The 25,878-nt window shown below is 36.8% G+C and overlaps 1 protein-coding gene and 1 long non-coding RNA gene across 4 annotated transcripts in view; one reads left to right on the forward strand and one right to left on the reverse strand.

The window, feature by feature from the left end:
* LOC133222333 (uncharacterized) overlaps positions 1-25,878 on the forward strand; it is a 237,437-nt gene that overhangs the window by 109,633 nt on the left and 101,926 nt on the right. The gene's annotated exons all lie outside the window — the stretch shown is intronic.
* MYBPC1 (myosin binding protein C1) overlaps positions 1-25,878 on the reverse strand; it is a 117,386-nt gene that overhangs the window by 28,387 nt on the left and 63,121 nt on the right. For all 3 annotated transcript variants that reach the window (XM_061371910.1, XM_061371912.1, XM_061371911.1), the window contains 14 exons: positions 24,572-24,613; positions 18,279-18,314; positions 16,974-17,009; positions 14,299-14,403; positions 12,718-12,866; positions 12,244-12,361; positions 10,895-10,946; positions 9,113-9,169; positions 5,492-5,658; positions 4,998-5,130; positions 3,379-3,503; positions 2,213-2,318; positions 1,743-1,909; positions 239-401 (listed from right to left, as the gene is read on the reverse strand). In XM_061371910.1, coding sequence (XP_061227894.1) covers positions 239-401; positions 1,743-1,909; positions 2,213-2,318; positions 3,379-3,503; positions 4,998-5,130; positions 5,492-5,658; positions 9,113-9,169; positions 10,895-10,946; positions 12,244-12,361; positions 12,718-12,866; positions 14,299-14,403; positions 16,974-17,009; positions 18,279-18,314; positions 24,572-24,613 — 1,456 coding nt within the window. The remainder of the gene's footprint in view (positions 1-238; positions 402-1,742; positions 1,910-2,212; positions 2,319-3,378; positions 3,504-4,997; positions 5,131-5,491; positions 5,659-9,112; positions 9,170-10,894; positions 10,947-12,243; positions 12,362-12,717; positions 12,867-14,298; positions 14,404-16,973; positions 17,010-18,278; positions 18,315-24,571; positions 24,614-25,878) is intronic.

Below are 25,878 nucleotides of genomic sequence, written 5' to 3' on the forward strand. Positions count from 1 at the left end.
GAAAAATTAATAGCTTTGTCTTAGATGGATCAAGGACTTGATGATTGTCCTCCACAGCCAAAAGACACACAATGAAAGGAGGCAAGGAGACATGGCTTTCATGATGATAAAAACAAATATGTTTGAGGGACAGAGGAGAGGCTTGGTTACCAGATAATTTTCAGTGAACTAGCCCACATATTGGCACATCTCTACAGTATCGTTACATCGAAGTCAAGTCAATACACAACAGTCTTACCTTCCTTTGTGATAAAGCTTTACACGGTCACTAGCTTCAACTAGTTGACCATTTTTGTACCATTTTCCTTCCACGTTCTCAGATATCTCACACTTCAGGTGGATTTCCTGTCCAAGCCTCACAGTCTGGTCTTCGAGTGCAAGTGAAATCTTCAGTGGTCTCACTTAGGAAAACAGAAGCAGAGATATTAGTGCTAATATCAAACAATAGCTCATGATTCTGTCACAGAGCAGCTACTAGCCATCAGAATAGTCTTGAAATCAGAAAAATGCCTCCAATAATAAAGTTCTAAAGTCAAAATATCAGCAATATGTACATGTAAGCTACATAAATTAACCTCTTTTCATATAGCCTGATGCCACAGGGTGATCCAAAATACCCATGCCCTTACTGGCGAAACTCCGTGAGTATTTCCAGTAGAAGAACTAAGCCCAGGGGCATAACTTTAATGCAGTCTCCTCTCTGGTGTTTAGTTGCTGGAGGTAGGGTGTTCCTATCCACCAGAGTCCAGTAAGAAACTTTCAAGAGGTGAAAGACCTGTGTCCCCAGACCTATGCACTAGAAGGATTACAACCCACATTTCCTGTCATCTAACAGTTTCCTAGCTGCTCTCATAGTTCTCCCAGCTGATCTGGGATACTCTGGATACTTACCAAAGTCTTTCACCACAAGTGGGGACTGTAGTTATCAATCCATTTTTTCAGGCTAGTAGGAAAGGCTGACTGGCCAGTAAGCTTAACTTCACATACACTAATTGATACTAACTTGATAACAGAACAGCATGAATTAGTTGTGCTTAGGATGCCAATTTGTACAAAAAAGTCAAAACAATATTACCAAAAAAAAAACCAAAACCGAGTATTACAAAACAGTGTCTGTTTACATATAATAAGTTTAGAGGATGGACACATACATTTAGCTAAAAAACACAGGCATTTTAAAAAGATATTGCACAAACTATACTAAGGAAGCTACATAGTCATGTGTTTGGGCCTGTGAGTCCAGACCAAGTGACACTGATGCTTTTGGACAGTATTTCCAGTCACAGAACTGCTTATTTTTTCCAACATACTTTTTTTCTGGTTTTGATTAAAAAGCCACGGTTTGGCTTTCCTGTGAAAATCTGAAAGGATTAAAGGAAGGTGGATACTTTGCTTGAAGATTTCGCTTTGTTGATCTGTTATATATCACAGTATCACAGTATGTTAGAGATTGGAAGGGACCTCAAAAGATCATCTAGTCCAATCCCCCTGCCGGAGCAGGAACACCTAGATAAGGTTACACAGGATTTGGATGGATAGCTTGGTTTTCCATCTTAATGGTGTTACAGAAAATTTTCATCCAGGACCAGGACTAGCTCATTGCCTGTTACTGCAAAGTCTAAAAGAAAGTTACTGTTCTGGAGATTTGCAGCAGAAATACTGGTATCAAGTTAAGTCTCCCTTTAAACCCCCAGGAAAAGGCTTTGACGTATAAACTTCAGAGCAAGATGGATTATACTTACAATCAACCGAAAGCTTAGCTTCTGACTGGCCTCCAGTTGTCATTACTGAGTAAGTTGCATTGTCGTTTTTCGCAGCTTCCTCTATGACCAAAGTGTGTTTTTTGCCCTCAACCTTGATTCGATACCGAGAATTAGGATCATCGCTAAGTTCTACACCATTTCTAAACCTAATGGAAAACAAATAATGATTATTTTCCCAACAGAATTCCTGTGCAAATAAGACTCCTGTAGACTGAAACTTACAGAACAAACTTTATAAGACTTAAGGCACAAGAAAATGTTAAACAAACTCATCCATGTATTTGTAAGGATAGTTTTGCTGTTGATACATTTTTAACAAAGTTTTCTTGAGATTTGCTTAATTCTCAGGTTTACTGGTATAGAGAAAGCTGTCCCCATTTTTGCCAACAATTCAAATATTCTGGGCTTTATTCTCAAGTAAAACAGTATCAGTTCAAAGTATGACTTACCATTTCACATTTGCATTTTCCTCAGACACTTCACAGCTCAGTTCTACTCGTTCACCAACATAGGTACTGGTATCCTCCAGGCCTTTGGTCACCAAAATTGGAGGATCTTTGGAAAGAGCAAATTACTTAATTACAATCTGAGAGAGAAAACTAAGTGAAAGAGCTTTTCAATATCGTGCTATAGAAGACAATATGAGTTTAAAATTCTAATATTAGTCTCAGTGAACTTTTTCTGCTTTTGAAAAGTCATTCCTCATGAAGACGTGAGTAGGAAAAGTGACAAAAAATAACATTTGTTCAGGTGAATTCCTGCCTTGCATCCTGTTTTATTAATAGTTTGTCCAAGCAGATCAAGAGAAGCTGACATTTCCCACTTGTCTCCATAGAACCCTCTCATAAAGGTGTATTTTCATTAGGTCCTATAGCCCATTATGCACATTAAGATGACCTGATGACATAATGCTGTGACCTTATTGGTTTAATCCATTCCTGCTGTCAAAACTCAAGTCTATTTACCATCAAGAGATTGTACAACAGTTATCCTGTGATATTTATAGGGGCAACGTGATTTGTCAACTTGAATTGTTTTCTGAAATATTTGATTATTTTTTTTCTCTCACTGTAAGTTTGGCTTTTCTCTTAGTTTTGTTGTGCCATGAGTATTAATAGTAAGGCTGTCAACACTGTAGGAAGGGTGAAGAAATGGCCATCTATTCATAGTTTTGGTAGAGTCTTTCCTTAAATCCGTGCGGATGAAATGAAAACTAGCTGTTAGAGAACCTAAACTGAGGGTACTTAAAACGAGTCAGTTGGACCAAGAGTGTCAGCATGATCAGGGACTTAAGTGTGGTGTTAGGGAAAGCCAACACTATGACAAGCTATTCTCCAAAATGGCTTTAAAACTATGAAGGAGACTACAGCCTCACTAGATCCCAATGCACAGTATGAAATCAACCGTAGACCCATTTCAGGGTTTCCACTAAATTACTATATATAGGATGAGGAAAGCTATGGCCAGGGATCACAGAAATACTCAGTGATCCTAACAGCTGCTAACGCGAATACAGAAATCTACTGAACAAGGTCATCCCTGTTAATTTCTGTTGTAGCCAAAAAAGCCACCACAAGTTACAGCAGGTGAAATAAGAGCAAGCTGACATAATTACCTCTCACAAACAGTTCTGTGGAGCATTTCTCATCACCAGCTGTTACGTAGTAGCGAGCATCATCTGCCATCGTGCAATTATTGATGAATAAAATTCTCTGGTTACCCTTGTGCTCAAAAATGTATCTGTTTAAACAGGAATGCAGCAAAGGTAAATTAGCAAAACTACTGGGCCTCTTTTGTTTTATGTAGAAAGCACTTTAGGAATTATTAGAGGTGGGAATCTTGTATTCTACAAAGAACAGGAGAAATTGTCCTGGGAAGTAATTTCCAAGACTCAACAGAACTATCAAAGAGCTTTTGGCAAAGAGTTATGGTGTAAAGAGGCAACAAGTGTCTTCTGGTTTCTGGCTTGTTGGAAAATCCCAGGCTTAGGTGATATGAAAAAATAAATAAATAAAAATAGAAGAGCAGGCCTTCAAGGATGGCCAAAAAAAAAAGAGTCTGAAACTCTAGATGAGTGAAGATGAAAATAACCAGTAACAGGACACCATCCTCATTCCAACACTCTTAACATTTTTGTGAAGTATAATAATAGCCGAAGTTAAGAAGTTAGTACTATGGGTAGGGCAGATGGTACAAAGAGCAGTAATGGGTTTTGGTAATGTGATATGGAGCCTTTCACCTTTCTGTCACCAATTTTGGTCTGCTCCAGGTTTTGTAATGAGCAAAGCTCATTAGCATCTGACAGCTGCTTCGGCAGCCTGGTAGAAATACACCAGAACATTCAATCCAGGTCCTTCTACTGGAGAGGTATCCATATAGCTGCCGGCAAGACACTTCTGAACTGCTCATGGCAGATAGAGGGGCTAAAGAAAAAGTATCCTGATCATTATCCATTTTTTGTCAACTATGAATATTAATCAAAATCCTTCACTGACTTTTGCAGAAATTGAATGAAATAAATCTGCCCCTTCTTTGTAAGAGGGCTTTTGCTAATTTCTATTTTTTCACTGGATGAGAGGAAAAAGGTGCTAGGATTTTGTGCCGCTGAGAAACATTTAAACATTCCATTGTTGTGCATTACTGTTTGCACGCCATCATTCCTAGCTGTGTCTGACTGTGGAATGGGATTTTCTGCACCAGACTGTAAAAGCTGTTTGTGCCCGTACTAGGGACTGAGCTCATCTTCCAGCCATTGTTCTACCTGTACTCAAGTATGTGCAGCTGAAAAAACATTTCTTGTAGATAAAGCAGTAGCATAAACCAGTATAAAGGTGATACAGATGATGAAGCAGCTTGTATTAAACATCTCTCTTCTTAGAACCCAAGTACTGTAGAGATATTCTGACCTTTCAGACGTCGGAGTGAGGACAAGTGATTTATTTACAGTGCTTCCCGATTTTTTAAAAACTACCAAGTAGGAGATGTCTTCTTTTTTTTTTTTTTTTTTTTTTGAGGATCTTTAATTCTTATCACTTGAGGCAAAGGAGACAATCTGCATTAACATTTAGCATTAGCATTAACATTTAGTAGACTTCTCTGGGTCATGAGCAGTATACCATACTTTGCACATATAATGAAATTCAGAAATAAAATTGGTACAACCTGGGAAAAGAGACCTGTCAAGGAAATATATGTGCACACATTTTATTGCTTCCATACAATAAAGCCACTTACTTTGCACTTGGTCGTATTTCTTGGCCATTTTTATACCACTTGAGTTCCACTGTTGGGTCTGCGAGCTCTACCATGAACCTTACTTTACCTCCTTTGTCCACCTGATATGCAGGATCAAGACCTTTGGCAAAAGCTGTTGTGGAAGACAGGTGTTATTATAAAAGAAATTCAAATAACAAGATTATGAATGCTGTAATGACACTGCATAAATCTCATCAAAGCTGTCAGAATACATGCATACAATGTTATGTCTCTATATTCTTAAACTAGTCCACATGAATCAATTTCTTTTCTAGAAACATTAGAATAAGTGTAAAGCTATGCAGATCTGACTATTCTGACCAGTTTCAAGCTAGTAGCTGTGCTTAACTTCTTCCAGTAATAAAGCTTGAGTTGTAGTGTGCAAGCCCCCTTACATGGGAATGAAGCAAGTCTGGCTTTTTAAGGTGGATGCTCTAACTACTGAACATCAGAATATTCTGCCTAATCCATACCTGCGCTCTTCTTCACTTCCCTGCGCATGCGCTTCAGACGCTTTAACATGCCTCTCAGGTCAGTGATACCATACTGAAAAGCAATCTTCTCATATTCACTGGGATTAGCATTCTTCAGGAGCTCCCACACATCTATTTCAGGTTCTTCCTCTTGCTGTTTAACCTCCCTAACAGTAGCAAAATAAAAGCATGGGAGAAGAGTTAGTGAGGCTTTATCACACCATAAAAAAGGTGAAGCTGGATCTCCAGTAAGGTTAGAAGTGTTTTGAACAAAATTTGAAGGCTGCCATCATATTTTTTTATTTCATTTGATGTGAGTTGAATAGCTCAGAATGACATTTATACATTTCTTTATACCTCTTCAAGGTAGAATTTGGCCTTTTATGGTGTAATCAGTTATGAGTTTTGATATTGCTTCATTATTATTAAAAAAACCCAACAAAACACAGCAGTGAAAATATAGCACTATAATAACATGTGGGTAAATCCCACTTAAATAGCTTTTATCTGTTGTAACTTGAATGGAATCAGTAGCAATTTATGATGGCATCACTGATATCTGAGTCTAATCTGTACATTTCATAATTATATAAATATGCTTTTAAATCCTAAGTCCCTGTAGCTGCTACTAGGGGTAACTAATGAAAGGACATTGAAATCCAAGGGAATTTGGGTGTGTAGTTACACCAGTGCTTCTCGGTTACTTGAAGTTGGCATATGGATAAGAAGTGGAGAAATCCACACCAGCTTGGACTTGCAAGATGGATCTGTTGACTTCCATGTTTATCTCAGTCTTAAGAGCAGGAAGGGTTTTCAGAGGCCTGTGTGAGGCATCACCTTTATACAGAAGATTTAATACCAATTTTACTACTTGCAACTCCAAGCTAAGACAACCAATAAAGAGAAGTAGAATTATTTTCACAATGGCAGCCATTAAATGAGAGAACAATGGAAGCATCCTAAACAAAATGATAATTTCTGAGATTGACAGTTTAACTCAAAAAAAAGTGAACTACTACAACAACCCAGGAACTGGAGCAGAAATCTAGACTTCATTTGCCTGTAAGTTCATTAGGATCAGACCAGGTCCTTCTAATTTGATCCACTTTGACAGCACTGTGAGGAGAGAGCGTGGAAATAAATATTTGAGAAACAAGAAATGACTGAGCTTTGGGATAAGATGCTGCTAGAACAGAGCTCTGTCAAGCCAGATGGAGAATTTTCTTGAATGTATACAAAAACAGCACAGGGGGCCCCTGGGAATCTCTGCATTGCTAGATGAGAAACTATGGAAAACACTTGCTGTTTAATCCATAGGTTTTAATTTTCCTAATATTCCAGTGTTATTTTAAAAAAGGAAAAAGCTTCTCACTGAGGAATCTTTGAAATACGTTATCTTAGAATTACTGTTAGACAGTTATGGGTATGTAATTTTATGTTTCTTTCCTTTTTTATCTGTGCTTATGCTTTCTGGAGGGTGACTGTGTAGCAAACACTGGTGTTTCAGTGAGATTCCTTCTGCATGGCAGCAAGTCAAGATCAGCTTGCAAACATATATAAAATCCGACACACCCCATGGGGTGTCATTCTTCTCTCCCACATCTGGCTGTTTACCATGCAACGCCTGTCCATGATAAGGAGGAGTACACTCCATGGGAATCAGGATCATGTACCCCTTTAAATAGGGCAGTAGCTGAGAATAAGGTTCAGTTAGAATATGCTGATTTTCAACCATCTTGAAATAAGTAATTCCAGATTCTTTTTTCCTCTTATCTAACTGGAGAACAAATGGAGCAAACCAACTTTGTTTTGAGACCACAATGCTGCTTCTGCTGTGTGTAATGGGCAAGTAATGCTTGATATTTCCTAAGCAAACCTTCAGACCTACCTCTCCACAAAATCACTTTTAGATCTTTTCCCCCAAAATGTGCATTTCATTGAAAAATGTACTTTTTTTAAAAAAGGACCTAAATGTTTCAGTGCTTTTGAGATCTTATGCCTTTTGGAATTTCATGCTGTTACTGATCCATTGCATTGACGAAGCGTAACCAGTTACAGTGGCTCACTAGGATAAGAACTGGTTTGTCTTCCTGCAAGACCAGCACAAAATTTAAAAATAGGCAGTATATAGATTCTATGCATTTAGGTCTTTTAAAAAAAGCATGTTTCAAGTATTATGCACCATAGGTGAAAAGTTCTGTCTGTTTCCTTGGTGATATAAGCATAAAAAAGAGAAGGAATATACCTGCAACATTGCCTTTTGGAGAAATGAAATGAAAATGTGTATTTGGCTTTATAAAAATGGATATTACTACCTAATATAATTAGCAATCTTATTCAATTAAGCTCAGAATTATAAGGTTGCATGTCAGTCCCTGGAGCAAGGAGGTGATGAACCAATTTGACCAGTATCAAATAATGGTGTTTAAAAACTAGAAGTTTGCTTTGCCCATTCACCACACAATAGGTATGCTATGTTTATAGGGCTATACAGTATTTTTCTTACAAAAAGTGTGAGTTGTTTGTTAGTGAAGTGATAATGACTCTTACATTTTCTTTCCACAAAAACACCAAGACCTGTTACATGCAACATTCTGTTACACCCCACAGGCAGTCAGGAGAACTCTCATGGTAAGTTGTATTAGTATGATAAAAAGTCAAACTGAAGATCCTAATTAGGGATGAGAAGATTAAAAACCAAAGACCTGGTGGATGTGAATTGGTTCAGGTAATCTTTTCACTGCCTACTTATTCCTTCAGCCTTTCTTTTTTGCTTTATTTACTTAAGTACTATCCCCACTATGATAGGCCATGGGCCCATTGTTAACTTTTTATGTAACTGGTGGTAGATGAGATAAAGGCTCTAGTTCCTTTTTGAATTTTCTGCGGTCAGCTGCCATCGATTTCTGTGGCATATAGAATTTCTGTGATAAATTTAAAAAAATAACAAATTAACAATCTTGTCTTAACCTGTTAAAAGACTAAACTGTGTTTAAGATCTGAGGTAGCTAGAGGCATAACTATCATAACACCATATTTTCAAGGCAAACCAGAGAAACACACACACAAGTTTTTCTCTGTCCCAACAATTAAGTTGAATAAAACACCACTGAACATTTGTGTACACATATTGAAAGCTTCAAAGGGGTAATATCAATTTCTATGGTTTGAAATCACAATATATGCTTTTACATATCAGGATGCTTATAAAACCAAATTAAGATGTATACAAAGAGAGAAATTTAACTCTTGCATTTTTTACTCTTGCACCAGACTCAATTTTTTGAACTGCTCATCCCAGTGTAGGAAATTGTCCCCCTCTACCCTCCATGCAAACACAAAAGAAATAGCAAGTAAATGAAATGTTATTGGTCTCTTTAGGCTGTGGCTCACTTTTTATCCAGTGCACTCACATCTGAGGTTTGTTTTCTGCACACTTAAAGGTACAGTTAATTAAACATTTGCAGATCATACTATGAGACTGATAGTTAGAAACATTGAAAAAAAAAATGAAAGGTAAGAAAATTCTTAAGAAGTTATTAATGCTACACCTGACTCTTTCTGTGTGCGAACCTAATGGTTTGCAATTCACACCTGCTCACTGCATCACTTGGTTCTCACCTACGTTTCAGGAGACCACTAAAGTCAAGCTCTCCTGCATCTTCTTGTCCTTCACCGCTGTTATTAATAGAAAAAGATCAAATCTTTGTTTAATACAATAAGACTTAGACAACACACATTGCAAACACCCTAGACAACACACATTGCAAACACTCTAGACAACACACATTGCAAATGCTCTATATGTCTCATATAGAATCATAGAATCATAGAATGATTAGGGTTGGAAAGGACCTTAAGATCATCAGGTTCCAACCCCCCTGCCATGGGCAGTGACATCTCACACTAGACCATGTCATTCAAGGCTCTGTCCAGACACACAAATTGCATAAATCAACACAAACTTGTATCCTTTTTCACACAAATTATGTTTCCTTGGGCACTTGTGAAAAATAACACAAAGGTTTGTATTGCTTGTTATTATACTTTGATGACAAATTTTTGTAACTGCATACATAAATTTGCCATGATTTGTGTTAGATTTCAGTAACAAATAAATGTAAGCTTGTCAACACAAGGAGCTTTGTTTCTCATTTCCATAGTATACGTGTATAAAAACAAAGGGTTTGTGCTGATCTTTTTCTTTGAAAGTAAAACAAAGATTCGCATTGCTAGCTGGTATTTTTAACAATGCATAGCTGTGACAAATATTGATGCATTACACTTAAGATTTAGCCTTTCTCTAAATGAAAGTAGAAATCGGTTAAAAACCAAAGAAATAGTACATCATACATTTTTTATGGATAGAATCACAGTCCTGTGAAGGTGCATTTCTTTCTATAATGTGACCTTAAGAAGTAATACCTTATTATAAAGCACATATAGACAAAAGAAATGCCTTTAATATTTGTAAAAAGGGCAAAGTCCTGCAAATGTTAGGTCAAATGATGCCAGTGTTTCATCCCAGATTTTGCATGCAAGGCAATCATTGATAATCAGAAGGTACTTAGATATCCTCATCCGCTTGTGCAGAATGGGTGTTGCAGTTTTTTAAAGATAGGCTGAAGAAAGGAGTGCACTTTGAATGTAATATCTTTTGCATTTACTCTTTAAATCAAACCCCTCTAAACAAAAGCAGTTACTTCTGAATCACAGCTTTGCTTGTATGCATAAATTAACAAACTTCCTTTATGCTCTGAATGTTTGTAAAACATTTTCATTCTGAATATTTCTGTCCATGTAAAACAATTTTTTCAATAATATATAAAAACATCTATACTATTTTGAATAGATAAAATAACTTGAGACACAATGCTTTATCTTACATCCTCTGCAATGTATTATTTGCAGTTTTCCTGTAATGATGGCCCTATGACACAGTTTTTTACTGCACGATAACATAAAGCCAGATCCTATCTCCTTGAAATCAGTGTGAATTTCCTCTCTGCTTTCAATCAGTACAGGACTGAGGCCAGGAACGTTCACATCGTCACGGACAGCTTCCAGGAAATGTAATTGAATATTTTAGTGAATGAAAATAAAATTTAAAAACCTCTAAAAAAAGAACCACTTAATTGCCTTAAATAGTCCATATTCCCTTAAAGCAATGATTCTGTAATTTCACAGTAGAGTCTATAATATCAATATGTACTGTACATGTGTTGTTATCAAATTCATTCTGCTCACTACCAGCTACCCTAAACCCCACTTCCTTAATCTTTATTTACAAACAAAATTTCTTAAAGTACTTGATACGGTTTCCTGCCAAAACTGATGTGAGTTCTATGCATACTACCAGCATCCATTACTGAGGAGCTTCATAGAACCACTGTGCGAAGTTACCTTCTTTTGAAAGCAGATCTGATGTCAATGGATTGGGCAGCCTGGGAAGACTCTATGAAATAACAGTAATACAGGAATTAAAAACTTAATCTGAAATTAATGTAATTCATGTAATCAGTGCAACTTGTCATATGAAATTTGTTTAGTGTCCTGCTAAATGACCACCATTTGTGCTGCTCCGCTGGCAGTAAGTTCTGATAAATGCAAAGCTGTTCAATGCTAAGGTAAGTTTAATTAATGCATTTCTCTAAACTACTTTTTGCAGTTCTGCATAGATCTCTCTCAGTGGTGTTTCTCTCTGATCCCCTTCCTGCCTATATGCAGACTCTGGCCTTTTTGTTTTCCCATTCCCTATGCTCTCTCTCCTGCTGGCATCTTGCACTTTCTCAGTATGCTCAGCAACAGAAGAAAGAAATGGTCCTCTCTGTAACTGCTGACTAGTTTTGATCCTCAGTGCAAAGATGAATCCCTCTTGTGTGAATTATCTATTTGTGCCAGACTGAATCAGATTAAATGGTTCTGATCCATAGCCAGTGAATGGATGCAGCCAGGTTGGCCTCTGCCTTGCTAACCTCTTAATACACACACACACCTATGCCCCCCAGGCTGTCAGTCAGCTGCCAAATGTCCCCTTAACTGTGACTGGCTTCCCCTGACTAGTGAACAGTCTGGTTTAGGCCATTCAGTAGGCATGCTTTATGAGGGTGAGCAACTGGTTTGTCCTCTGGCTGCTGGTCCTGGAATTTTGGAAGACGTCCATCTTTCTCGGTCTGATCGTGCAGGTATTTGTGCACTGTTGTGCTGGCAGAACTGCTTTCAAAGGAAAAGATAAGCCTATGTGTGGAGGTTTGCCAGAGTAAGACCTTTTACAACACAGAAGTAGACAACGGCACTGCTCTCCAGTGCTCTCCACGTTGTATTAGTCTTTACTTTGACAAAGAGTGGAAGAAATAGCTTTCTGTAGTATGATCCTACCATGACTGATCGGCATGCAAAGCACTGGCAAGCCATGAGCACTCCATGTCCCTCTGTTCAGATGCTGCCAGATGGAGCCTTTCTCAACAGCCTAAGCCTAGCTCTTTGTCTTGTGTGCCAGAGCCTGACTTGAATTCAGTACTAGTTTTATCTGCCAGCTTTTCTAATTTCTGCATAAATATCTCACATACTATCTATCCCAATGTTCATTTGAACAATAACTTGCAGACACTTAAGAAAATTCTCTGAGCACTATGCTAAAAAAGTTCATTGTAAGCATTGCTTCATTTAAAGGTTCTGAACAAAATTAGGTGGCATTTCTGGTTTAAAAAAAATGTCTTTATAAAGCCTTAAAGACACAAATGGACTCTTACCAGTAACTTCAAGGTCAAAAGAGCAACTATCAAACTTGTCCTTATAAGACACTTCACAGCGATAGTTCCCTGCGTAGTTCTCTTTAGCTTTAATGATATGCATCTCAAATGTGTGAATCTAAAAATCAAACATGATTGTTCATTAATGTGAGGGTTACATTTGCACAAAGCACAAGTTAAAGGATTAGTTTTTCAGACCTAAACCAGGAGCAAGGAATAACTTGAATAAAGGGCTCTGGAAAGAAACTGCAACCCAGAAATGGCAATGGAAAACTTTGTCTCCACCACTACTTGTCCTGAGTGGGGAAAACAGAAAATTCTGCTTCTAAGCAGGATCAGAGATCATCACTGAAAACTGCATGGGAAAGGCAGAGTTAGAAACCACTGCTCTTGAATTTCTACCTGTTGTCTTAAGCTGACCTTTAAGCTCTCTTTAGAGCTTTGCCCCATTAAGAAAGAAAAGCAAAGACACACCTTAGTGTGACGCTCAAAGGACTCTTTCAGCTGCAGGTGCTTCCCTGCTTTACTGGCCAGGTCCATCCATTTTCCTTTGAACCACTTAACATTTGGCTTTCGAAGAAGATCTTTGGCTTCTACTTTGGCTATAAATGTAATATTTCCACCTTTTGAAAAGTAAAAAAAGAACAATGCAGTCATTGAGGAACGTGTAGTCACATCTGTACAAGTTTCTTTTACTACTGCTCCATCCAGTCTCCACGTGCTTGCTCTACAATGACAATAAGAATCAGATAGAGTCACACAGGCTATGAAAGTACTGCAGTCTTATAGAGATTACTGATTTGGGGTCTGGAATCCTTCTGCCCACACTGACGTGGACCTCGAGACACTGAGAAGCAGGATAAATTAGTTGAGGCAAAACTCCATGTTCTCATGGGTAAATTGTTCTAAATATTTGTATTTCCTTGCCTAAAACAAGAACAGGTATTTCTAGGCTACTAGGCAGTTGTAACATGAATAAACTCCAGTCTGGAAAAGAATGCCTGGAGCTCTTAATGCATTTCTATTATTGATTGTTTAAGCTGAGAAGAGAGGGAAAGAGCCTCCTCTAAACAATAATTTGGGAATAGTAGAAGTTAGCTCAATTTTCAGAGCATCACTGCCCAGTCCCTTCTGATTTTCCATTCTAATACTCATGGGCTCCAGAGAAGACAAACTCCTTAAATTTATTTTCTAATTATATTTTCCCCAAATGATAGTTTTCTACTTAGAAACTGATAAAAATAATAGGCATGCATAAACACACCCCACCCAACCCTCCATCTGACTACTTAGTGTATCCAAGTGCAGAACAGACATAGATATCCTGTACTGAACTTCTCACCATTGTTCCTACCCTGCTTAGGATGCAGCTACCTTACCATAATAGCATGGCTAAGGAGTGCAGTTTGGAAGGGAACCTCCTAGCCATTCCCATTTACTGTGCTCTGGTTCACAACACGGAAAGTCCTCACAGTGCTTGAACTCAGTTCCTCTAGGGTGGAATTAAAATCACAGATGTGCTCTCAGTGTTTGCCAGCTGTGCTCTGGCTGGTCATAGGTATGTAGGCCACTGGACTAAACCAGTGCTAGTTCAGAGCAAATTCCCCAGAATGGTTACAATGGGGTGACCTATCAGCTTCCCTGCAGAGCTGCTCCCATTAGTCTACTTGCTAATTTGCAGCTGTAGGGCACAGAGGTTGACCTGGCAATCTCAAAGCTGTGCTGGCAGGCCTTTGGGTAGATCTTTGTGACATATCAATGACAGTACAGCCAACAGCATTACAGTAACCAGCTCTCTTCTCCAGAAATTATACCTCTTACCCATTGTGCTTAGTAAACTATTAGATTTTAAGCTTGTCTTGAATTAAACAATTGGGTTTTGCTTCTCTTTGTACAGTTTTTTTTGTCTTTGAGAAGTAGAGTTCACATCCAGCTACAATCTGTTTCGCTGAGGGCAGAAGCTGAGTGTTACAAGAACTTCACATACCTTTCCTGCCTCTGCCTCGGTCCCTGCCTCAATGTGAGTGGCCTTTGATTTTGTTTCTAAGCACTTACCAACACTCACTGAACCACTCTGAGGTTTTTCAACGAATAGAGTGGACATTTGGGAATCATCACGTTTTTCTGATTCTTCTGGAGCTCCTTCTCCAATAGACCATACTAAGATGCAGAGAGAGAGAGGGAAATATTAATCATCTGAGTGGGTTTTCCTCCCTCTAAAATGCACTTACCTGAACTTACTGAACTCTCTAACCCTATTACCTTTCTCTTCAGATGTCCTGAAAGATATGTAAGTTTTTGCTCATACTGACATCCACTGCTTGACTGTCACATTGTGTACAGTTCCTGCAAGAATGCTGCCTCTGTGGTGACAGAAAATGAAACTATCTGGGAGGAAGAGAGGGGAACCTGATCAGCCAAGATGGGTGCTGAGCAACTTGAATGGCACCAGCATTCAACCATGAGTGCTTTACAGAGGAAATGCACAAAGGTCAGCTCTTTGTTTTTCAGAAGAGATGGAGGTTCTGAAAACACAAACAGCTGTAAGCACAAAAAACCACATATGATGCGTTGTCAGTGGGTCTATCTCAAACCCAAACTCAGTCAATTGTACAAGCTATTTTTTATTATTTGTCCTTAAAATAAGGCATGGATGAAACTTACTGATGAACCTTGTTCTTTTCTACCATTATAGAAACAGAAAGTTGGGGATCAGTCAGTGCGTATCCTGCCATGTGCATTGGCTGATGTTCTACAGAAAAAGTTTGTCAGATGGAAATGACTGTGTCATGTGTTCAGACACAGCATCTTCTCTTCTGGACATTGGGATTTTGGAACTGAAAAGGAGCAATTGTACTAAAAGAAGCAGCAAATGAGCAGTTTCCCCAGGGCAGAAAACAGTCTGAGCACAGCTGTTCATTTCTGGTCTTTCTGCTCATCTGAGCAGTCCTGGCTTTGTGCTATGCAGTTATATCTCAGGCAAAGTACACACAAAACCATGGCCAAAGCTGATTGTGAATAGAAAAGACAGGGAAAGCAAGGCAGCAAACTTCTGCCTGCTACCTGCTCCCTTTCTGCAGAAAGGCAAAGCATGTGTCTCATTTTCCAAATGAGAACTTGTGGAATCCAAATGCCACATCTCCTTTTTTTTGGCAACTTACTGCCAGTGCATGGGGGAAACTGAGTAAAGCCATTGTTGCCATGGTAGTACTGAAGAGCAGAGCAAATGTGGAAGTTATAATTAATAAAGCTATTGGTCTCTTTCAACTCAGAGCTGCATCTCCCTTGTTCCCCTCGAGCTTCTTGTTTCAGAAGTGAAGGTAGATTTTTATAGCGTATCCAATGCTCTTTTCATTTTGGTTTCATAACTAGCATAAATGAGGAACCAGCCACACAACACTTCCCCCTTAGTCAAACCCTGGTCTTGAAATTAAAAGTTCCTTTCCCTGTTCAGTATTTTCTGTAGAAAGTCATTTTCCTGAAGTCAGAATTGTAGAGGTTACTGATACAGGAACCTTTCTAACTCATGAAGATTTCCATCATTCATGAATGCAATGTAACTTGTGACAACAATGGGAAATGCAACCAAGCTGTTTTGATTATCCCAAAGTCTATTAGGAAATTTTAAAAGATATAGAAATGCTAGATTGCTTTGGCTACAAAATCTTTGCCTTTCAATCTTTCAGTGAATTATGGGTGGTGTACCTAACACATCTGTGTATGTTTGCTTGTACAATATTACAGGTAAAGACATTCATGTATATACACACATGTATATACACATATATGAAAACATATATACAGACATACATGAACACAAATATATATATAGATACACATCTATATATACTCTCTCTGCAATCTGTTTATGTTTAGATTATGCCAGTATAACATGGTAGTATATGGAAACAATGTAAGAACAAATGATAGTTACTGGTATGAACAGAATGAGGTGACAATGCTCAGTACAGGACCTGGTCACATGCAGTAACCTAAGACATCACAGGGTGAAATGGAAAAAGGATATTAATAAAAGGAAGAAGCTTACATAGAGTCATTAATTCGGTACCACACAAAATAACACCTAAATATTATCATCACCTTTACATATTAACTTTTTCCTATTTATTAAACAAACAGAACAAAATGTGGGTTTGACGTTGGCTCAGGGAGCTGGCATAGGCGGCTATGCCAGGTCAATAACCATGGTTGAAGTACCTGCTGCTCATTTTGTTCCAGAGGCTGCAAATCCTGAAACCACAAAAGTGGGTGCAGTATGCGTTACCTGCCAGGGTAGGAAGAAAGAGGTTATGACTTTCCTAAGTTTTTCCCACCATCCTTTGAGCTGTGAGAAGAAGCCATTCTCCTACAGTCTCCTGGGGCCTGCGTGTGGGATTAAGGTATCAGGTAAGCCACTGTCACCCTGTAGGCTGAGGAGGAAGGGAATAGCTGCATATCTATCTATATAGAAGTAGGTATAGATAGATAGGTATGTATGTATGTGTAAAATATTGATACATGTCCTGTCTTCTACAGCAGAGCTGTCTCTCACTCCTTGTTTAGCTGCTAGAACCCTATTCGATTTGATGCTTAAAAGCATTTCCACAGCTATAGTTTGAGGCTGTATAAGCAATGAAAACAAAAATAAATATTGTCTTTAAGATTTAAAGTATTAAGAATAACTGTATTAGTTAATTTTGGAGTGCTTCATGTTTTTCAGGAGGTCTCACCTGAATCTTTTCTTTCTGCTGGCTTAGACATCCCATCTGAAAGGGAAGAGCAATTTAGATGACACCAGCTCAGAAGTCACAGCCTAACTAACCTGAGATTTTAAGAACATTAATTCTTCATGCAAGAAGATTACACTAAATACTTATGAACATACCCATGATGAACTACTTGAATACCAGAAAAAGGAAGTGAAGAACTAAGAAAAAAAACTCAGAAATCTTTTCCCCTTTCTCTAGAAAATGTAAATTAGTTTAGTTAAATTCCCATTCAAGTTTTCCTTGTTAGCGGTTTGTATTTCGAAGGATTCCATGAGGCTAATGTTTTTTTCATGACTTGTCTAGTTCCAGAAAATAGGCAAATTTATATTGTTCAATGTTTGTCTGAGAGGATAGTACTTTGAATTATTTAAACAGCCTATTTGTTTATCTAGGTTAAGCAAAATAATGACAGTTAAAATGGCATTTTAGAGGGTTGTGATTACAATATTATTTATATATTTAGTGTTCATCAATCAGGTACTCTAGTACCGTGCAGTAATGTACTGCTACTGACTCTACAGATAGCATTCAGCCCAAAGTTAATAATGCAAATTCTTTTGGGAGAAATCTGGAAAAATGTGATCATTTAGGGGAATAAAAGTAATTAAAAGCATAAAAGCATATTTTTCACTTGAAACACTTCAAAGCATTTTCTAGTGTTCAAAACTGTGTTTCATTCATTTTATTTTTAAAAATCTTATTAAACAAGCAATGAAGAAATTCTGCCTATGTCACATCAATCATGATGGACCCCTGTGCTGTTGCTTTTCTTTTACTGACAGCAACCAAAGGCATTTTATCTGCCAGCTTAGCAGCAATGGCTTGGAGTAGTACGTTCAAACTACCTTGTAGGTCTTATGGCCTAAAGCGAGGTGATAAATAATTATGTGGATAAACCTTTTCTGAACTCATAAGGCATCTGTTTAATTTTAATTCTGGAATTTCCTCTCAAGACTAACCTGAAAAATGCATTCCATGTCTGTTGATAGAAAAAAGACAAGGGGAGTTGCTTTCAGAGCTGCAAGCCAATATTTTACCTTTATTTGGCAGTCCTTCCATAGACCTCAAGTCAGGATCGGAAAGGAACTTATCTGCTATGAAGGTCTTGTACTTCTGAACAGAGTTCAATTTAATGTAAGGCACTTCAAGAAAATTTTTCTCTAATTAGTCTAAGTTCAGTCTAACGGTTTGGGCTCTTTCTTCATTAACAGTCAAGAGAAAAGTACATACATACATACACACACAAAGCACTACCACGGTCCTAACCTGCTGGTGGAGTACTAACTGAAGTATCATCTTCGTCTGTGAAAAGAAATACAAATAAAAAGGTACATAAAGAACCTGAAAGCACAGAGGATCATATGTTTTCTAACAACTACATGAAAATGTAAAACCTGCAAAAGAAAAGGAAAGAAATCATAATAGTCAGGAGCATTCACAATGGAAGCTTCAAACTGATGAAGAAAGCTTTGCATAATTCAGTAGCTGAAATGGTAAACCTTAATGTTTCAAGCAAGTAAAAGAAAAATGAGATGTGGAGAGGATCTATTATTAAATCATGAGTTTATATGAAAGCTGCTGAGTGGTTCTGTTTGTTAGAGATGTAATCCACAGTAAATACAAAAAAAGCCACAATGAAATCAAGGTCAATCACATATCTGACCTGAGGAAGATGCCATTTCTCTGATGACCATGTCTGCAATTAAAATGTGCACCATATATGCATTCAGCATTATTAAATCAAGATATGCAACATTTAAAACCAGAACCCCATATTTATACTTTGTAATTTCCATGTTAGAATATTAAATTAAAATGCAAGGTATAAAAAACTGATTTTTCCTATATTACAGCATAATAAGTGACAAAAGTATTACCATTACATTGGATTGTACTTTTAATCACACTAAAAGTTGATTATCATCAGGTATTAAATCACTATAAGCAATTGCTATTCAGGTATCTTAAAATTCTTAATCTCATACAGTACATTGAGGTACATATTTATATGAATTAAAAATGTGGGAAAAAAAATTTAAACTGGCATTAGATCTGAAATACTGAAATCATGATCATGAGAAAACCAGAATAAGTTAAAGACTATCTTTACAAGAGTTTTCTACGTCCCTTTGAATTTTTGATGTTCACTAGAAGCCTCAGAGATGCCAATTTCTGATAAAAATATGAAAAAAGTTTTAGTGTCTTCAAAGCCTAATTAAAAAAAAAAGCCAAACAAAAAACCAATATAGCATTTGAAGAGCTAGAAAAGACTGAACATATTTAGTATTTGATACATATGTACTGTAAATATAACATGTCTTTTGAATAGTATCAGAAAATCATCTGGAGAATATTTCAAAATTGAAAAGACAGTTGAACAAGAACAACTTTGGAAAAATATTAACCCACCTTCTTAAAGAGTTATTTGGGGTTTTTTTTTAGATTTTAGATTTTGGTTTCCAGAATCAAATTTTAACCTGAAATTATTGTTTGATTTTGACTTTAAAGTTATAATTTGTCTATATTTTCTCAAGGACAAATGCAGTAACTATGATGAAACCACATCTAAAATATAGTTGCATTTTTGTAAGTAGTGATCATACTGTTTTGTGTTTGCTTATCCACTGAAGGCTAATTGAAAGTCGGTTAATAGAATTTAACTACTTAGCCATAACATTTTACTCATTCCTTTTTAATGATTCATCAAAATTCTTTTTAAAAATCCCTTGGGAGGAGGATGTCAGTTGTAAAAGGTAGACCTACACATGGAGGATTAATGTGTTATAAAGATGATTTCTTATTCACAGCAAAAAAGAAATTAAAAATTCATTTAGTGGAAGAGTTCTCAGCACCTGCATCATCCAGTGGCATAAGCAGACGATAATGTTGATTTTCAGTGAAAGTACAGTAGCGATGAAGTCATGTCAGATGTTTTAACATACTGTGTTGGCAAGTAAATGAATGCAAGGCTAAGTAATTCTACTGCAAATCTTTGTCCATATTTCATCAAAGTAAAACCTGTGCTTTCAGCTCTTTTTGTCAATGATGTCATCATCGTGATTGGCTTGAAGAGGTATTCTTCTGGCCAGAATATTCTCTCTGGCCAGAAAAAAAAGTATTTAAGATCAATCAACATAAAACTTTTGATGTTATGCACCCTATATGGTGATGTATGATAATCACACTGTTTAAGGTATTTGACTTGTTTTCTTTAAACATTTGAAAAGCTAAAACAACAAAAGGTGTTAGTTTTGCAGAAGGATTGTTGGGGTTTCTCCTGGGTAATCTATAATTTTTCAGATAAAATGTTAACATGAAACACAAACAAATCAAACCAAACAAACATTTCAGAAGTATCAAAATGAAAGCATAATTGAATGTGCTGTAAATGGAAAGAGTACAAAACCAGTATATGCCAGTTATGAGAAATGGGTAATTATCAGTCCATTACTCCTTGTATCTCAGGCTTCTAGGACAAAATGAAATGACTACTGAATAAATACGAAAAATGGCTCAACAGCTATAACCAATTTACTTTTGGTGATGAATGGTTGTTTAACTTAGTAATAAATTCTATTTAAAGATAACAAAAAAATGCAATAATGCCAGTCCTGGCAGTAGAACTATGATCATTAGTTCACAGTCCTTATCTTCTGCAAGTAAACTTTTAATGGAATGTATTTAGTAATATGTTATATGACAAGAACTAGTTAAGAAGAAACACTTCTTTCAGCTACTCTACAGAGATTTTTGTTCTTCGGCTTCTATTCATCTGTGGCATATTTTCATTAACAAATAGGATATTTATGTTTATTTCCTTGTATCTAAATGATCACATTAACTGAGCACTAGGTCTTTTGGAGCTCAATCGGGGCAGAGTCTTGTAGAATGAAAGAACACTTCCTATCTCAAAATTAGCTAATGTGAAACTTCTTTATTACTCACAGTTAGTGTAACCTCAATATTAAAATTTCTGACAGCTGACACAGCAAAAGTGTAGAAAAATCTGTCAAAATATAAGTAATAACTTCTGATTTAGATATGAACTGCTGATACCAAGAATTTTATATTTTATACTTTCCCTTGATTTGAAATCCACCATACAAAAATGGAAGATGCTATTCTGCCATCAGTCATGTTGTTGATCAACTTTGCAGAAGTGGCAAAATCACAGTGATCTATTCTTTTTCTTTTCTATTTTCTGGCTGTTTAAAAAAAGACTTGAAAACCTTGTGTCAGCGTCAAAAGCCTGATGCTACACAATCTGATACGGGAATTTTGGAAGTGACTCCACTGGAACAGCATCTCAAACCTGATTTAATCAGCTAACGGAGCTGGTAAACTTATTAGTCTTTCTTTGTTGTTTTTTTGCCCGCTCTTGCTCACTGACAATGGGAGCTGGCATGAGAAATATGGCAAAGTTGTAAATGGTGGAGAGACACTGGTTTGCAACTGCAGGTGTCTTCAGAGTGCCTTAACATTTACATGTGCTTCCATACAGTGGAGCAAGTGTACCAAGTTAATGGAGGAGGTATGAAAACACCTCAAAGAGTGAACCTGTGTCTTTGTGGTGCATAAATAAATACAGAGTAACTCAACCAACTGGCTGAGTCATTTTGATTTGTGTTGAAGTTACTGAGCACAGTTCAATCCTTCTGAGACTAAGTTTAAAATTTAGTTGCCTCCAATTACCCATCTGATTTTCAAAGAGCATTCAGCACTTGTCATTTTGGGAATGGTAAATGAAGTACCTTTGTACAGCGATGGAAGTTTTAGTAGCAATATGAATGGATAAGTGAAAGCTGGGAACATAGAAGAATGGAAAATGAAAACATTTTAGTAGATGGTTTGATGGAACCTAGAGAAAAAGGTACCACTAAAACATGCAGAAAACGCATGACTGGATGTGACCTAAAAAGGAATGAGCAAATTTGATGCCAAAATTCAATTATTATTCCAGCAAGTGGAAACACTTTTATAACAATATTCAATCTGGAAGACAATGCTAAAATCAAAAGCAAAGGAAGAAAAATTTAAATTGAATGAGTATGGGATAACATAGTAAATTTGATGGAATTACTGCTAAGTCACCTTTTTCCTCTGAAAATAAAAGGGAAGATCATATATATCCTGAATTCTTAGGACATTATTTCAGATAAGTTTGAAACTAGAAATATTATAAAATATTATTTTATTCAAAGATTTATTTTTACTATTCTGAGAGACTGTTTTACAGAAAAATAACCATAAGATAACAGATAATTTATCACAGTCTGCCATTTATTAACTTTACAGTGAACATAAAAGAACATAAATATGTAATTTCACACAGACAATAACTACTAAAAATAAGTCGAACAGTAAAACAGACACACAGATAGGTGTACTTTATCTTCCTAACTTCTGCTGTTAACTTTGTTTTAGAAATGAGGTGAAAATTATGGACTATGTGGTTTATGTGGACTACCTAGCTTTCTTTCCTAAATACCAGGTTCCAGGACATCCTGACTTTGTGGCAGAGAGGGGTTGTCCCAGGTTCCTACAGGGTGCTGTTTCTTATAAATTATTAGCAAAGAGGTTATAACTGCTGACACACGAGTATTGTAAAATCACCGTTGAATTTGGATATGAAATCTTTTGCATCTCATTCTCATTCAAGGAAGTACCTGAATCTGAAGCAGTACCTGTTTCTGAAGCTACAGAAACAGTTTTCTAAACAGCTTATACAAAAGCTAACATTTAGCTAGTTCTGTCCTCATTTCCTTATGGAACTGCTCATTTTCTAGTGTAAATGATTTTGGACAGATTGGAAAAATCGAAACTTTTCCTATTTTGTGAATTATGCTCACCATTATAGAGATTTTCTGGCAAACAAACATGAAGGAATCACTCTAAGAAAATAGACTTTCCCTTACTGGGTGATACTCTGCAACAAAACAGGAGCTGATAGGAACAATTGCTTTATACCTAATTGAAAAAAATAATTACTACCAAGTGCCTGGCAATGACATATACATTGCCTTGCAGCGGTAATAGTTTCACTGGAGCGTGGCAGAAGGTCATTCTTTCTACATATTGGTATTCAGACTTTCACTGGGATTCTGAGGGAGCTGCTGCCACCATAGTCTGAAACTGGAAGCACTTCCCGTGTTAGGATCTCAAGCCATTTTTTGGTAGCAAAATCCTCCTAAACAGGGGAAGCACCAAGAAATCACCCATCCCAACCCCCCCCCCCCCCCCGAAATACCTGTATTTTTCACTAAATTCAGACCAGAAATATAATAATGTATAAAAAGATAACAGAAATATTTGATAAGATACCTACCATGTTTTCTTTTTTATTCAGTACAATGTAGAATTGTAAGCAGTGGGGAAAATGCCATTCATGTTCAGTTTGGGAACAAACATTATTGTTGTATCAAAATTAAAGCAAGCAAAACTAAATGCTGGAATAGGTTGAGGCAAGACCTTCATCTTCTTTCCTATCATTAGGCATGCAAATTATTCCTGACTTGTGTTTCCATTACCAAGATGACAGATTTGATTACTCACACAAAATTCTGTGTGTCAAAATAATTGCTTAATGCAAAGTTAGCTGGCAAAATAACATGCACTGAATCCTGGTTCAGCATTTTCATTTTCAAAAGAGTATGTGAATCACACACTCTCAGCGTTTTTATTTTGACTTTGCTGAGAAAAATAGCCATGCATGTCGTTGCCAAATGAATCTGCAAGTATCAAGTATGCATCCAGTCTGTCTAAAAGGCAAGATTTTGTCTGGAAGAGACCAAAAGCCAGCATACATTTTCAAGCAAGTCTTTTCTTGATTTGCCATGAACATGAAAAAGTATAACCGTGCCAAATCAAAAGCAAGCATTGCATCAGTTTTAAGTATATTTTGGTCTGCATTAGCCTTTGAACAGAATGAAGAAATAAAAAAATATTATTCATTTCAAAGAGAGCTGATGAGCAGTTTGAATTCTACTTTGGCATGAGTACAAACAGGAGCAGAATTTGGCTCATTTCTCTCAAAATGTATTTTTGTAACTGGAAGAATTACCAATAGAGCTGGAGTCTAATCTCAGCAGCACAAAAATATATATTAAAATTGGACCTGATTTTTACATGCATTGGTATATGAACAGCTATGTGTTTGTTCACAGCAGACAGTCCTCAAAGATCTTTTTCAGAACTTGTAATGAGCTCAGCTGCTGGGCTTCCCAATGAGAACAGAAAGCTGAATGTGTGATTTCATTTTTTTCGGATGAAAAAAAAATCTATTGGACTGCACTGAAAAGTAAAACATGCAATATCAAGTTTCTGGTTTGGAATAGAATTAGCTTAGAATGACAGTAGGAGACTGTCTGCTTTATTTAAAAGCTACCAATGTGCATAGGATCCAAGTTTTAGCAAGCTTGGTCAGTGCCAGCTTCCAGGCTCACTTAAACATCACTTTCTGCAGCAAACTTCTGAATTAAAGCTCAAGCAATCCAGCATCAGAAGTGTATTTAGGAATGTTCTCTTTACTGCCCATTTTTTAAATATGATTTCAGACTTACCTTTATCCTTTCCAGTTCCACCATCCTGTGGTGTTTTTTGTTCTGTGTAGGAAGTACAAGTATAGTTTTGAGAGGATCTTGAAGTAAAGAGAAAAACTTACACAGCATTAAAAAATACAGGAATATTCTAGGTTCTGCTAGTAGTGAAAAACCAAAATTAAAAAATTACTGATATATCTGTATATGGAATATATATACAGTTAAAAACCCATGAAACATTTTGCAACTCTGCATAACAATGTGTTTTTTATGTTTTGAAGTAATATAAGATTGATGATCCTATACTCAGTGGAAGAAAAATACTGGGTGCTTTAGATGTAGGAATTGTTAGTCTGTTGTTCTCAGTCTTATTTGCAGCAAGCTTTGAAATAAGTTACATACTGTTAATTTTAATGGAACTGGTATCCAGAGCTCTATCACTCTAATCAGTTTATCATCAAGGCAAAGTTCACAACAGAGTATATTGAGAGTGTTCTTAATTCCTTACCATCTTCACCATTATCATCATAATCTTTCCTAAGATACTTGTTTTTATTTTAGCTGATGAGAATAGTTGCCAGCTTGTCCTATACTCCAAGCATGGGAATGTGAGTTATCTTAGACCTCATATGAGAAATGAGTATGAGAAATGAGTATGAGAAACAAGTATGAGTCCGAGAAAACTTGGACTGTATTTTCAACAAAATAAAAATCTCTACACTTTCTGTATTTCAGGATTTGATAAGGTTCCTATTTTCTGTGATTTCTTATTTAATTTGCATACAAGGCTACTTAGAGACTAGTCAAATCATATGAACCATGCTGTCTTAAAGGTTAAAACACTCAGTGTTCTATTGTCTGTAAACAATGACTTCTGTGTCAAAATTACCTGTCAAGTGCCTGATAGAACATGGGTTTGAGGGAAGGTCAGTTTCAAGATTTAAGCTAAGTTAACTTTTGTGACATGGAGAAAGTATCTGCAAGAGCTAGTTGATATTATGTTTATCCTGATTTCTTGGCCACATGTGCATAGCCACGGTTACTATAAAAATCAAATTCGAAATTTGGAGTGTAAGTCCATATTCTGGAAGCATGACAGACTCCTGAATGCTTCTGTCTGGATTCCCTATATTTCTGGTTGTCAGGTTGTCCACCTTGGCCTTTTTAATGGGAGTTTTCCTACAGTAACACTTTTCTTTCCTGCTAGGAACTGGGATTAGGGGAATTCATCTTTCTTGGAAGTTGTCATTACGTCTAAATCCCATTTGAAAACCTGATAATGGCTAACTACACCAGCTTGGTGGCTTGACATTGAGATCTACAAGGAG

This window comes from Neopsephotus bourkii, unplaced genomic scaffold, assembly GCF_033783945.1.
Source record: "Neopsephotus bourkii isolate Nb327-2 ecotype Australia unplaced genomic scaffold, CSIRO-AGI_Nbou_v1 NB_1589, whole genome shotgun sequence".
Lineage (NCBI taxonomy): Eukaryota > Metazoa > Chordata > Aves > Psittaciformes > Psittacidae > Neopsephotus > Neopsephotus bourkii.